Consider the following 14,746-nt stretch of genomic DNA (forward strand, 5'->3'; position numbering starts at 1 on the left):
ATGTTTAGAATTCTTAGGAAGTAAATGCTCTCTAAGTAAAGTGTATTCAGTAAAAAGAAGTTCCATTCTACCATTTTAGTCTCTGGTGAAAATTAATAACTGAGTGATTCATGGGTTGCTGTACCATAAAACCACAGCCTTAGTTTCTGATGCTGTGTAGCCCGATAGTATGGGACAAAATACTGTAGAGATATTTTTATTTTATTTAACGTATTTATTTTTTTAGAGAGAGGCGGAGGGAGGGAGAAAGAGAACATCAATGTGTGGTTGCCTCTCATGCATCCTCTACTGGGGACCTGGCCTGCAACCCAGGCATGTGCCCTGACTGGGAATCAAACCGGTGACCCTTTGGTTCACAGGCCGGCTTTCAATCCACTGAGCTATACCAGCCATGGCTGTAGTGATATTTTTTGATTAATATATTTGCTGAAGTCATCACAAGTGAGGTTACCTTTTACAATATGTAGGTATTAAACTGGGTCTAATGCTTGCTGTAGTATCTTAATTTGATCCAGAATTTTAGATCTTGTAGAAATCAAATGCTACATGCAATTTAAAAATTGGGATTCGACTACATGATATTTAAGATGCTTTTCAATTTGGAGTTTCACAGTAGCAGAGCAGTCTTATTCGTTGTACTTTTTAATTAAAAATACTAATTCTTACTCTAAAGCAAATTAGGATATTCCAACAACAGAAAATTCAGTTTTATAGAGAATGTTCTCATGCTTTTTTGTCATTTTTTTCAGATAGCAGAAAATACAAATATTTCATATGAGTTACAGATTTTACTGAACCTTTTTCTTCCTGGTTATTCTTATGTTAGACAGAAAGTTATGCTAATAACTATAAGAATGAGTTTCTATTCATTACGTGGGAGAAATAAAAAACCAGTTACTGTGAAATGTAAAGGGAGCTAGATCTACATGTATAGCATTATTTGGTTGGTAAGGCTTACTTTTAACTCCTTCTTTCCACAATGGCTTAAAAGAAGATGGACCCAGGAAAGCCAGGGAAAAAAAGGACTTCTTCTAGCCAGTGGCAGTCTCCTCCTGTTGTGCTTATCTTAAAGGATATGGAAAGCTTCACCACAAAAGTATTACAAGACTTCATAATTATCAGCAGGTAGATGACATCCCACCTGTCTTTCATGCAAAATTTCTTTTATTAAGAAAACATACAATGTTTAACTTGAAAAAACAACCTTTTTTCAAAGAAAACAAATGGCAATTTGTATCCTTAATTTAATACCAAATGGGTGGAAACCAGGATGATTTCAAATTCCTTATAATTGAATTTTCAAAGACCTCCTATCAGATTTTCATTTGCTTTTTGACCAAAGAATGAGAATCAAAAGACAAAAATTAGCCAATTTTTAATTAGCATGATAAGGCAGTATTGAATATAATTTCTTTCACCAAGATTGTCTGTCTCTTACTTGCCCTTTAAATATATAAACTACTGCAGATTGAGAAACTTTTGTCAGATCTTTCTTTCTGTTAACTATCCACCCTTAGAAGTTTTGAGTGAGCTCTACTGAGCAAGAATGTTTTCTAAAAAACATTATTTTATATAATGAGAATCTACTTTCATGATCTCATTGGATCTTTAAGTGATCCTGTGAGACTCAGAATTGGAGTAACTTATTTTAAAATCCAGTAACAAGCATTACCCATGGTACATTTTTGTTTTTCTTTAAGATTTTATTTATTTATATTTTTCAGAGGGGAAGGGAGGGAGAAAGAAAGGGACAGAAACATCGATGGGTTGCCTCTTGCACGTCCCCAACCAAGGACCTGGCCTGCAACCCAGGCTTGTGCCCTGACTGAGAATTGAACTGGCGACCTTTCAGTTTACAGGCCTGCGCTCAGTCCACTGAGCCACATCAGCCAGGGCTTGTAGCCATAACTATTAAGCAAGTTAACATAGTGAAAAAAAACAAAATAAATTATATCTTTAAAATGTACCATGGGATACCCTGGCTGGTGTGGCTCAGTGGATTGAGCGTCATCCTGTGAATCGAAAGGTTGCCACTTTGATTCTTGGTCAGAGCACATGCCTGGGTTGTGGGCCAGGTCCTTGGTTGGGAGTGTGCAAGAGGCAACCTGTTGATGTTTATTTCCCTCTCTCTAAAAAATAACAATAAATAAAATCTTTAAAAAAATAGTTATGCCTGCATTTGCCTTAAATCTATAATTTACTAATATGCTTACTATTCCTATTTTTATAGTGTCTTTTCCCTCCATTTTTAAACTTAAGATTTCTAGATCCTAACACTTTTCTTAGTGCTAATACTGAACTGCTTAACATGCTAGAAAAATGTACACAGTACAGAATAGTGACAGGGAAGCTCTACTTTTATGGAGCTCAGTCTTGTGACTACTTTTACCATCAAAAGTAAGGAAAAAACTTAAAACTGTAACGGAGTCCTTTACTCTATAGGAGTAACTGTGTAAAGCTAGGATGTGAAAGCAATAGTTAATAGGAGGGAGCTAGCAAAATCAATAGCCAGGATACACAGGACTGACCTGCAGTAGCTCTCAAAAGGAGTATTTTACTCTGTGGAAGTCATTTGTGTTCCTACTGGTAATGCTAAGAACCAATTATGTTCAGCCCTTCCCATGTGGCTCAGTTAGTTGAGTGTCATCCCATGCACCAACTATTCCTATGTTACTTTAACAGGAAAATCAGTGACCTAGCAAATTCTGGTATCTAGAATGATACTCATTACCAATGTCTTATAAGCAGACATAAAAATAAAGGTCTTATTGTGGAATGATATATTGAAATATATTTGTTGAAGAAATCCCACTCTTGTATTTTTTTTTTAAACTAGTCAACATCTACATGAATTTCCACTAAGACTCATTTTTGGAATTGCCACATCTCCTATTATCATCCATCGGTTGCTTCCTCATGCAGTATCATCTCTGTTGTGTATAGAAATATTCCAATCTTTGTCTTGCAAGGAGCACCTGACTACAGTACTTGATAAGGTAAAAAGAAAAAAATTTACCAGTGAAATAGGATGAAAAGAAAACTGCCAAAAATAGATTATAAATATAAATGTTAATGATAAATTTCTACATTTCTTCAAAGTATGATATTGAACTAGATATTCCTTCACATTTAATAATTTTATTTAATGGTTTTATAGTGGTATAGTATTGCCATCAATATTTATGAAAATGTAAGATACAAGATTTATAAAAACTATCAATCTATAGCTATCAATTGGTTATTACTGAATGGAATTTTTTTTTTTTTTAAGAGAGAGGGGAAGGGAGGGAGAGAGCAAGGAAGTAAAACATCAGTCGGTTGGTTGCCTGTTGTACACAACCCGACCAGGGACGGAACCTGCAACTTAGGCATGTACCCTGACTGGGAATGAAACCGGCAACGTTTTGCTTTGCTGGATGATGCCCAACTAACTGAGCACACTAGTCAGGGCATTAAAATTTTTTTACAGAATTTCATGACTTCCTGGTAGCAATAACAATAACAATGTTTTGACTACATTTAATATTAAATGATTTGAAGCTTCTAGTCAACTCTTTCCTGTCATGCTGATGATGTTTTCCCAGACCATAGATTCTCTTTCTACCTAAATAGAATACAGTCTTTAGTATTGACCTTTCACAAATTGTTGCTAGACTCAGATTCTTTAAGATATGCTTTATGTTGCTTGTGTCAGGTAATGACAACCCTCCCTTTATTTACTAACCACTTCTACATTTTTTCCCCATAAAGGTAATATCCACTGGTATACTGACATTTTAGGGACATTTTTTCCTCCTATAATATTTAATATTGCTTGGTTGTACCCAAGTTCAGTTGGTGTTCTATAACCATGCTTCCGTTTAAAGAGCCTAGTATGACTTCATTTCCAAATGTAAAATCTTCACTATAGGCCATTGAAAATTAGCTGAACAATACAAATTCACCTATTTTATATTTTTTAAATAGACATTTGCTAATTTTGGGTTGTTCAAATAGTAGTACATAATGTGTACTGTTCATATTGTGTATCAGTAGGGGTGAAAGAAATCAGATAACACAAATTGCCAAAGCCTGCAGCTTCTTCAGTGGCTACTGATGGGAGGATGGGAGTTACATGGTTGATAGGCAGTACTTTTTAAAGTTAGGAATTAGATAGAGGATGATGAACATCTTTGATTCTGAACATGTAGTATGAACATGAATAGCTTCTTTGTTATTTTTACTGTTGTGTAAATTAACTTAAAATTTTAGTTGATGTTTGATCTGAAAAACCTAGCTATTGTTATAGTTTTCATAGTTAGTGTCATAGTCTCATTCTTTGCCTAATTATTTATACTTCATGTTTATGAAGAGTAAAGACTAAGAAGGAGTGTGTCCTGCCCCCCATTTATCTCTTTTCAGCTACTTCTTACAACTCAGTTTCCCTTTAAGCTGAGTGAAAAAGTGTTACAGATTTTGATCAGCATCTTTTTGTATTATGATTTCTCAATTCAGAACTTTATAAAAGGACTTCAGGTAAGAAGACAATAATGGGTTTGCAAATTCACAAGCTGATTCTAAATAATTTGCATGTTATTTCAAACTGACTGGTGTGATATTTAAGGCATTTTAAATGGCAAACTCTAGAATAAGTAAATTCAAGTTATATTATTCTAAGTTCTACCATTACTTTGTTACCTTGCAGCAAAAATATAGAGAATACATTAATAGGATATTAAAATGAAAAAAGGCCTCCCTCTATTCCAGTGATTCTTAACCATGTTAGGGGAGGTGGGAGGGAAAAGGGACCTTTTTTTAAAGAATCTGATAAAAGCTTATGGACTTTTTACCTAGGAAATATTACATATAAAGGGTCAACAAACTTTTTTTGTAAAGGACTAGATACTAAATATTTTTGGCTTTACATGCTACATATGGTTTCTGTTGCATATTCTTTGTTTTCTGTTTTTTTTTAAATAACCCTTTAAAGATGTAAAAAACATTCCTGGGTCATGTAAATATAGGCTGTGAGTTATAGCTTGCTGTCCCCTGCACATATGTGTGTGTTCATTTATACTTATTCTTATATATTGAGAATGTATTTTCACTAAGTTTTCATGAATTGACAAAAAATTCATGAACCTAACCTTATAACATCTGTTATAAACTAACAATGGACCCCATTATTCTGTTGTTTAAAACCTATTATTTCCCTCTCTTGGCAACTATCTAAAATACCTTAGCAAAGTGTAGTCATTGTGAACACATGTCAGTTGTCAAGTTGATTACAACCTGTATATTAGTAATCTTCAGTACAAAAGTGCAACATATGTTTATGTACTTCCTAGATGATTATAAATTACTTTCCATGGGTACCCTTCTTCCACATAAAACACTGTAGTGGTCTGTTATGGCTAATATTTCTTTTTTTTACAATTTAGATTTTTTTGAAAATCCTCACTCAAGGATATGTTTACTGATTTTAGAGAGAGAAACATCGATGTGAGAAAGAAATATCGATTGGTGTACAGGAAGACACTCTGACCAACTGAGCAACCTGGCCAGGGCTCAATTTAGATTTTTTTAAAAAGTATTTTAAAGCAAGAAAATATTTACCTTAGTAGTATGTGAAATTAAATGATATTATGCTATAACAACTTCTAATTTACTTCTTACTCATTTTTTACTTACTCATAAGTATTTATCAAGAGTCTACTGAAAACTAAAACACTATGTTGAGCCCTGGATGTACAGAGGACAAAGAAATGTCTGCCTTCAAATTCCTCATAGTTTCATGAAGGAGGCAGAAGAGTGAACATGCATTTATAGTTTTGAGTCAGTGCTATGAAAGAAACATCCCTGGAGATTCTATGGGAGAACAGGAGTGTATCCTAAGGCAGTTGAGTTGGCCAGGTCAGAATTGGAAGAGCATTCCAAGCAAAGGCAGTAATAGAGGGAGACAGAGCGATCGGAGGGCTGTTGCAGTGATCTAGACAAGATATGACAAGGGCTAAACTAAGGTAGTGATAGTGGGACTAGAGAGGAGGAACCAAGTTTGAGGATGAGTTAGAAACAACAGAAGTTGGTGACTAAGTGGATGCATAGGATGTGTAGGAGAGGAGCATAAGTGACAGATAACACAGGTTCTAGTTTGGCAGATGAATTGGAAGTTGGTACCATTTATTAAGTGTACATGTTAACATGTATCAAAGCCAGTTTGTTAGAAAAGGGTGAGTTTCTTTTTGAATAGGTAAATTTAGGGTGTGATGGATATAAAGATTTGGCACTGAGGAGAAAGATCTGAACTGGAAATATTTAGGATTTATCATGAAAAGATAGTGGAAGTGATGTAATGAGGATAGGGCATCAAGCAGTGAGGTAAGCAGTAGGAGTAGAACCCTCAGGCATATAAGAGTGAGCAATAGAAAAGGAGACTAAACACAAAAAGAAAAGCCAATAGAAAGCAGAATGTCACGGAAGTCAAGGGAAGAAAGAGTTTTAGTAGATACTAACTAGTCCCAAATACCTTTGAAAAAGTGAGGGAAGAAAAGGATGTTAACCAAGTACTTAATCTCTCTGGGTCCCATTTTTCTCATCTGTAAAATAAGGCGAGTAAGATTGAATGACTTTATAGGTTCCTGATAATTTACTAAGCACCCCATTTGTGCTAGGCACTTAGTAAGTATTTCCTTTGTTTCATTAATATGTATTATTACCTGTAGTGTTGCACATGAAAGAGCAGGCTTAGGTTAAGTAGCTTGGCCAAGTGCACATAGGTAATAAGTGGCAGAACATTTAGACCCCGTTTGTCCAGTTTTCCAAATCGGTATAAATGTAAGTCCTGATTTCTGTAGCAGGTACAATAGGGTACATGATCATTCCACATTTGTTTAAGTCCTTCCCACTTTAGGTGGAAATGTTAATCAACTTATTAATCGACCCGGATATTGAGAATGTACTTGAACAGAATAGTTAAGTGGTACTGGGTCCTTACTGCATTTATAGTTCTACTATAGCTCATGTGACTTGCTTCCATTCTTCCTTCCCAGGAAGTTCCTTATCATGTTTGATTTTTATTTTTCTCAGGTTTAAAAAGTGGTGTTATCCTTAGAATAAGTATTATCACATTAATGTAATTGGAAAATATAAGTAAGAAATAAGATTATGTTAATATATGCAAAGATAATTTAGCACTTGGCATGAACAGTTGCTTTCTAATTTGTGGTTGTTTATAAGTTAGGCTGGCCCTTTGCCTTACAGCCTTATATTTCCTCCACCATGGACTATTTTGGAGGATTTCTTCTAGCCTTGGGTTTCTGATCCTTAGCTCTGTAGGCTCAGAAATTATCAGTTTACCCAGGAAGGATCAAGCTCAAATACCTTACGGATGATCTATAAATTAGCATGTTAATTTATTAATTTGTGATGGGGAATGATATTTTCCAGTGATCAGAATGTGTTTTATCTACTATGTAGGGAACTGTCTCTTCTGTATCAAGGTATCTGGAAAAACCAAACTGGTCATGAGAAGGTTGCTTATAGTCAAAGTTTTTAACATTTGGAGAGTTAGGAGATATATCTTACCAGTTATAGTAGAATCTGGAAAATCATTTCCCCTTATACTATGGAGACTATAGCATTCTAGTTACTAGAATACTCATATCTATCAGATACTATACTGTGTGTTCTACCATTGTAACATTTTAATTTATTTAGCAGACCAGTTTTTACACTGACTTTAGATTGGTATTTTCTTAAGAATTTTTGGGCATCAGTTAGAACCTTAGGTCACACCCCAGTCCCATCACCACTACATTTATTGTTCTGTTAATGTAAGTGAGATTCTTCTAAAATTAGCTAATTTATCCATTTATATTAATTTCTTTTAGTTTATACTTCAGATTATAATATTCTGACCTTGTCCAAAAAATGGGGCCTTAGATACAGCCATTTATGTATCATTTGCAGTTATTGTGACATTAAGTATATTAGTGTCATAAATACTTCTGCTGTTTTTTTTAAACTGCAAAATTGAGCAGAAGATTTTACTGCCAAAATATAATGAATATATTTAATCTTTACATTTTTTTCAGCTTTCTCTATTAGAACATTTCTATTCCCAGCCCCTTAGTGTTCTGTGCTGTAATCTCCCAGAAGCCAAGGGAAGAATAAATTTTTTATCTGATAATCAATGTGAGAACATCCGACGTCTTCCATCATTTAGGAGGTAAGAAGAAGAAGTACCTATTTAGCGTATTTTGTAATAAGAGTTTGGGGCAAAACAAATGATCTCAGATCCAGCTATTGAAGAGAAGAAAGGAAAAATAATTTCAATTTTTTGGATCATATTAAAACCCTTCTATTTTTAATTGTGAAATTTCTTTGTTGGATTTGAAAATCTGGCTAAAGAAAAATATTTTTATAAGAGGACATAATTTATAGTTTTCCAGAGTTGCTTTTTATAAATAACATTTTTTGTTTCTGGAGTTTCTGTTCTTTGTTTATGTAGACCCTCCAGACTGTGAACTGTGGCTGACTTATGGAGTTAAAAATTACCGTAAACCCTGACTGTCATCTTGAATTATTGTTGAAAAGAAATGGAAGAATGTGACCCCCAATCTGGGTATTTCTTTTTCCCCATATGCTAGTCAGGTATTTAGAATATTTAATTATCTCTTTTTGTGTATGGTTTGGTAAATATTTTAGGTACGTGGAAAAGCAAGCTGCAGAAAAACAAGTTGCACTGTTGACCAATGAGAGATTTTTGAAGGTAGGAGTGTGGATGTATTTATTCTGTTTTATTCTCTTTGTTGTCTTCATTAAAAAGAATCTGCATGTAGTATTTATTGAGTTAATTTTATAAAACATATCTGTACATCCTAACATCCTTTGCAGAAAAGAAGTAGTAGGTCTTGGTAAAGATAACCAAGATATTGGCTATTAAAGATAACACAAAACCTCATCTGAGAGAGAAGACTTTTTTTATAGAGGAAAATATTAACTAGAATGTTAGATTTCTCCTATGGTATATTTTGAAAACACTTTTAGATCTCAGCTTTCTTCCCACATGACAGTTTTGGAATCTGCAGGCAATTTCATTTTAATGTACTTTTAAAGGTTGTCGTAAATAAAAGCACATAGAAGCTATGTAGCTTTGGGACCCACTACTAAGGTGGTATTGATTTGATAAAATGTTATATATTGATAATATAATGCCATAAAAGAAGTAATGAGCTTAAAATATTATGAATTAGTCACACAACTTAGGGATAATCAAAAGAAGGAGTTTATTTTCTTCTCTTGAAAAAAATAACCCTTGAACATGGTACCTAATTCAAAAGGCTAAGGTAATATCTGCCCTCTTTCCCTCCCTGGTTATAGCCAGGTTACTAGTTTCTTATATATCATTCTAGAGATATTCTTCACATATACAGGTAGTTGTATATATTATGGGGGTTTCTTCCCCAGTCTTACAGAAATAAGTGTATTATATACAGTATTCTGCACCATGTTTTGTTTTGCACCTGATCTAGGAAATCGTTACATAGCAGTAATAAAAATTGGCATAATATTTTATTGAATGAATGCACCTTTATTTTATTTAATGAGTCTCTTACAGATGGACAATTAGAAATTCATAATGTTACACTTATTTTTATACTCTTCATGCCCTTTTTAGGGAAAAGTTGTTAGAAAATTATGATAAAATTAAGATGACGTGGAAGTTAAGCCCTGGTGCTGTGTGTTTTACTTATACATATTTTCATATTTTGAATAAAAGAATGTAAGTTCTCAGAGGGCATGCATTCTGAATAGTTCTAAATACTGATTTACCTACCTTTTGTAAATTCTCAAAAAATCTTAAGAATGGGTTTTATTTTGAGATACAATTGACATATACATTACAGTGGAGAATAGTTTCTATTAAACATTATTTCTAATGCAGAATCCACACTGGGCCTTAATATAAAATTACCTCTAGATTGAGTTTTAATAATTGTTTTAATAATCTTTGTAACCTTTTCAGAGCAGTGTAGGAAGCCCTCAAACCCTTATGCAGGTTATTTTGGTAGAGAGGACATTTAAGAACCACTGGAAAAGGATGTGTGGGTATTTACTGAAGTCTTTTAAGATTAGATAGAATAACTCTCTGCTGAGTGAGCCAGTTGGCAAGTGCATTTCTTGCTAGGATTTTCTATCAAGAGTATATTTTCAGAAGGCAGGAATAGATTTTTTTAAAGAGTACCTTTAACTATTGAGATGATAAAGGGAGAGAATGTCTAGGCTGGTCTGTTGTAGAAATAATCCGACACTAATCTCTGCTTCTCAGTAACTTTTTGTGTATTTTTGAAGTGTTTATTTCTACTGTGCTTGTTCTTGTTGCACTTATCAGCCTGTTTGTTTTCTTTGTCGTATTCATTTTAAGGCTTTATGTGTTGTCAGGTAAAGGCATATTTTCTTGAGACTTACATAGTAGAATCACAAAGATGAGTACCTTACCCTGAAAAAGTTATCTGCAGGCACCTGATGAATTCAAAGGACAGAAGATGTCTTTGAAAAAAATGAATATGTCTGTTGATTTTTCTTTTGTAGAGTTAAAGTGTCTGAATATTTTATTCTTATAATGTTTCATTTTTTATAATTTTGTTTTAATATACGTGATAATCAGCTTTATGTATATTTTACCACAATTTCAAAAATTGGAAAAATCTTCACATTATAATATGGTGCTGAATGATATAGGGAAAAATCCGTATCTTGAACTCAGAAATTTGCATTTGTACTGCAGCTACTCAAGAGCCATGTGTACTTACCCTGTTTAAGCCTCTATTTCCTTATCTATAAAATTGGATAATTAATTCCTGGTACAATTTTCTCATAGGTTTAGTGATTAAATCTGCTCAGCAAGTGAGAGTGAGTTAAAAACTAATATAACTAAAACTTTTATAAATGTAAATCATATAGCTACTATTTATTTTTCACTATAATAAAAATTAAGATATCATTATGAATAGTTTTATTATATATTCTGTTTTATATACTATGTTAATATATAAATATTCTGTTATATAGTCATAGATTATATAGTTAAATAGACATGCCTACTATTAGAGTTTTATTATTTTTACCTAGTTTCTATACTTAGACTTCTGACATAGAGCTCAAAGTGTATTCCAGAGAAATATATATACTCTTTATGTCTGGACTGTTTCTGCCCTATTTAAATCTACTTTCCTCTCTACTCTGATGAACTAAATCAGTGATTCACAAATCAAAATCACTTGGAGGGCTTGTTAAAACAGATATCTGGGCTCCATTCCCAGAGTTTCTGGGTTTATGGCTCTTCATTTCTAGCAGGGTTCCAGGTAATGCTGATATTGGTCTAGAGACCAGTTTTTGAGAACCACTGAACTAGATTGACTCCCCAGAAGGGAATGTTGTTTATCTTTCCCTTACCTTATTTTCTTAAGTGTACAACTAATCTATGAAATCCCAGCCTAAACAAATGATTCATCTTAATTATCCTCTGGACTCAAGATGTTTAAAAAAACTTTTGACTCCCTTAAAACTGGACCTTTATCAAATACTGGCTTAAAACTTTATGTCAACTTTGCATTTTATAACTCAAGGACTGGGCTTTTTGAGAGTGTACTTTCAAATTTAAAAATTCAGCTGACTGCCCTGACCAGTATGGCTTAAATGGTTGGGCATAGTACCACAAAGCAAAAGGTCACTGGTTCGATTCCCAGTCAGGGAACATGCCTGCGTTGTGGGTTCAGTCCCCAGTCCGGTATGTACAAGAGGCAATGCATGGATGTTTCTCTTGCTCTCTTTCCTCCTCCCTTCTCCTCTCTCTAAAAATAAATAAAATCTTTAAAAAAATTTTAAGCTGACTAAACCATGTATGTTTGTAGAAAATTCACTAGGAAGTTTTAATTAAGATTGGGTGTTAGAGGGCCATTTACAGCTGATGATGATGAAAAATTCTGCGCATTTTCTCATTTCTGACTAGTCGGTGCCTTGAACAACTGTACAGTGCAACTGTGTACATACAGTGGCAATTGTTTATTGTTAATTGACAATTAACAATCAAGTCTACTAAGTTTAAGCAGAAAAAGCTTACACAACTCCCATTAATTTGAAACTTCTGATGACTCGGTAGCTTTCAGACCCTTAAAAGTTTAACCAAATAATCTTTAGAGTTTCTTTTGGCTCTAGAAAGCTGTGATTTTTATGTACTTGTTCATTAAACAGGTTGATAGTAATTTTTTTTTCTGACTGTTTAATTCATTTAGATTCCTCATTAAATTTTATTTTAATGCATAGGTTTAATTGAAGATAAATAAATAATTATGTTAAACAACTATAGGTTTTAGGTGAAACAGCAGGAACAGTGACTGGGTATGTTTTTACCGTGCTTTTGCCATATAGTGTTGCTTTAGTAATTAAGCTTTCTATTTTTTTTAACTTAAACCTCTAATTTAGGAAACTATATTTCATGAGAAATTGAGCAGTCAAAAGAGCCTGAAATAACTTTCAAATTCACTATAATTACAATGATACAATTTTTGTTATCGCTTATGCCTGAAATTGTGTTTTAAGAAGATTGTGGTCTCGTTTTAATTGCATAATTGTCATCATTATCTGATAATATAATAAAAAAAACACTTGGCCTTGAAATACTGGAAAGGCTTTTTAAATAATGAAAAATTATTTTCTTTCCCATGAGCAAATGTTTTGGGGAAATGGGGGAATATTAACAGCTTTTCCCAATTAGTTGTTTTTATGCATTGCCTGTTGTGAATCACAGCCACCACATAAGACAGATGTTTTTACATCCCTTAGTATTGATGGGGGAGTCACAAAATGATTAAGTAACTTGCCTATCTAAAGTGTCACAATTAGCAAATAGAAGATCTGTATTAATATCCAGGCCTGATGTCAAAGCCCACACACTTTCTGTGACACTTCATTGAAGAATTAATATAAGCTGAGGAGAAGGTGCCTAAGGTTCTTTATTGGTGTTTGAGAAATCTGAAATTGGGTTTTCAAATACTGTGGCAAGTTATTAGTGAAGGTCATTTGTAGAATGCTTGGAAAACTACTTGGAATGAGGCAGCTTCAGTCTTATATTCAGGTAGCCAGGTATGCAGCACTACATGCTGCTGCTCTAATTAAAGAAAGAGAAGGAAACAACCCCCTTTTCCCCACCAAATATACAAGGTCTGTCCAGAAAAAGTCCAGCCATTGTTAATATAATGAGAATGGTTTGCCTGACATCAATGTGACCTGGCAGCTAAAGATAGTAGACTGGAAGGTGCATGTGTGAACAATGACGACTTTACTGTACTAGTCAGTGGGGGCAGTCGAAGCCTTGGAGTAAGCATGTGTACTGTGTGGCCATTCCATTCAAAATGACTAAGCGAGTTAGAGCAATGAATCTGCATCAAAATTTGCATTAAGCTTGAGCATTCCTCCATGGCAACTATTTGGATGAATCAGAAGGCCACAGCTATGGGCAACTGATGATTGACAGCTTTATCACAACAACGAGTTTTTTTGTGAAACATCAAATCACCCCGGTGACTCAGCCCTGCTGCAGACCAGTTTTGGTACCCTGCAACTTTTGGCTTTTCCCAAAACCAAAATCACCTTTGAAAGGGAAGAGATGTCAGACCTTTAGTGAGATTCAGGAAAATATGATGGGGCAGCTGATAGCAGTTGGGAGAACTGTGTGAGGTCCCAAAGTGCTTACATTGAAGGGGACTGAGATGTCATTGTCCTCTGTACAATGTTTCTTGTACCTTCTTGTACCTTTCTTGTCTCTATGTTTCATATTACATGGCTGGATACCTTCTCAACAGACCTTGTATATAGTTATGTCATTGCATAGTTATGTACTATATATATGCATTGTCATTTACATAGACACACACACATATACACATGCTTCATTTAAAAAAAAAATTTTTTTTAAAGCAAGTCCCAACACCATAACTTCGATTAGGTCCATGTTAATCCAGGGATCTCTACACCAACCACATTATCTATATTAGCAGTAATTGATTTGCTATTCATGTTGATCTGGTCTTGTCAATAAGAAGTTACATTATACTCAGTATATTTAATGAATTACTAATTCCATATTCTTCATTTAAGAAAATCAAGGTATGTGTTTTTATTTAAATCTTTTTTAAAGCTGTTTGGCGTGTTCAATTATTTAAAGGCTTAAACTTCATGCTATATAGAAAACTTAGATTCCCTCCATTGCAGGTGACAGTTGAAGTTTTATTACTCTGACTTGTTAATGTTTTGTTTCTACGCCTATATGCTCAACTAGATTTAAAATCCATTGAGAGCGGGAAGTAAATCTTGAACTCCTTAGAATTGTAGTAGAGCATTGCTATTAGAAAGATAACCTGATTCAGCAAGCTCATTTTACAAATGAAGTACTGCAGCCAAGAGAAAGGAAATGAAATATCTTAAGTCACAGAGCAAGGACTTCTCTTCACCATTTAGTATGCTTTTGGTGCTTCATGAAAAAAGGCACAAAACTAGTTCATTGGTTTGGTAGAGACCTGCCTTTCACCTCTGCCCCCAACTCTTTTTTTCTGGTTGGTTGTTTTTTGTTTTTGTTTTTTTTTTTGACAAATCTGAAGGGCAAGAGGAGGGGGGAATCTATTAGGAAAAAAAATAAAAGAAAAATGGAAAAAAGAAAACAAGGGCAAAACAAACTACCAAGTGTAATTAAACAAACGAGGCTTTA

The 14,746-nt window shown here is 33.9% G+C and overlaps 1 protein-coding gene across 4 annotated transcripts in view; it reads left to right on the forward strand.

The window, feature by feature from the left end:
- The window catches only part of ORC3 (origin recognition complex subunit 3), a 63,142-nt gene that overhangs the window by 12,920 nt on the left and 35,476 nt on the right, over nucleotides 1–14,746 (forward strand). For 3 of the 4 annotated variants that reach the window (XM_024551699.4, XM_045188549.3, XM_045188550.3), the window contains 5 exons: nucleotides 992–1,125; nucleotides 2,837–2,996; nucleotides 4,402–4,515; nucleotides 8,073–8,206; nucleotides 8,686–8,749. In XM_024551699.4, coding sequence (XP_024407467.1) covers nucleotides 992–1,125; nucleotides 2,837–2,996; nucleotides 4,402–4,515; nucleotides 8,073–8,206; nucleotides 8,686–8,749 — 606 coding nt within the window. The remainder of the gene's footprint in view (nucleotides 1–991; nucleotides 1,126–2,836; nucleotides 2,997–4,401; nucleotides 4,516–8,072; nucleotides 8,207–8,685; nucleotides 8,750–14,746) is intronic. The other variant, XM_045188548.3, reaches the window with a different exon arrangement.

The sequence above is a fragment of the Desmodus rotundus genome, chromosome 11 (genome assembly GCF_022682495.2).
Source record: "Desmodus rotundus isolate HL8 chromosome 11, HLdesRot8A.1, whole genome shotgun sequence".
Lineage (NCBI taxonomy): Eukaryota > Metazoa > Chordata > Mammalia > Chiroptera > Phyllostomidae > Desmodus > Desmodus rotundus.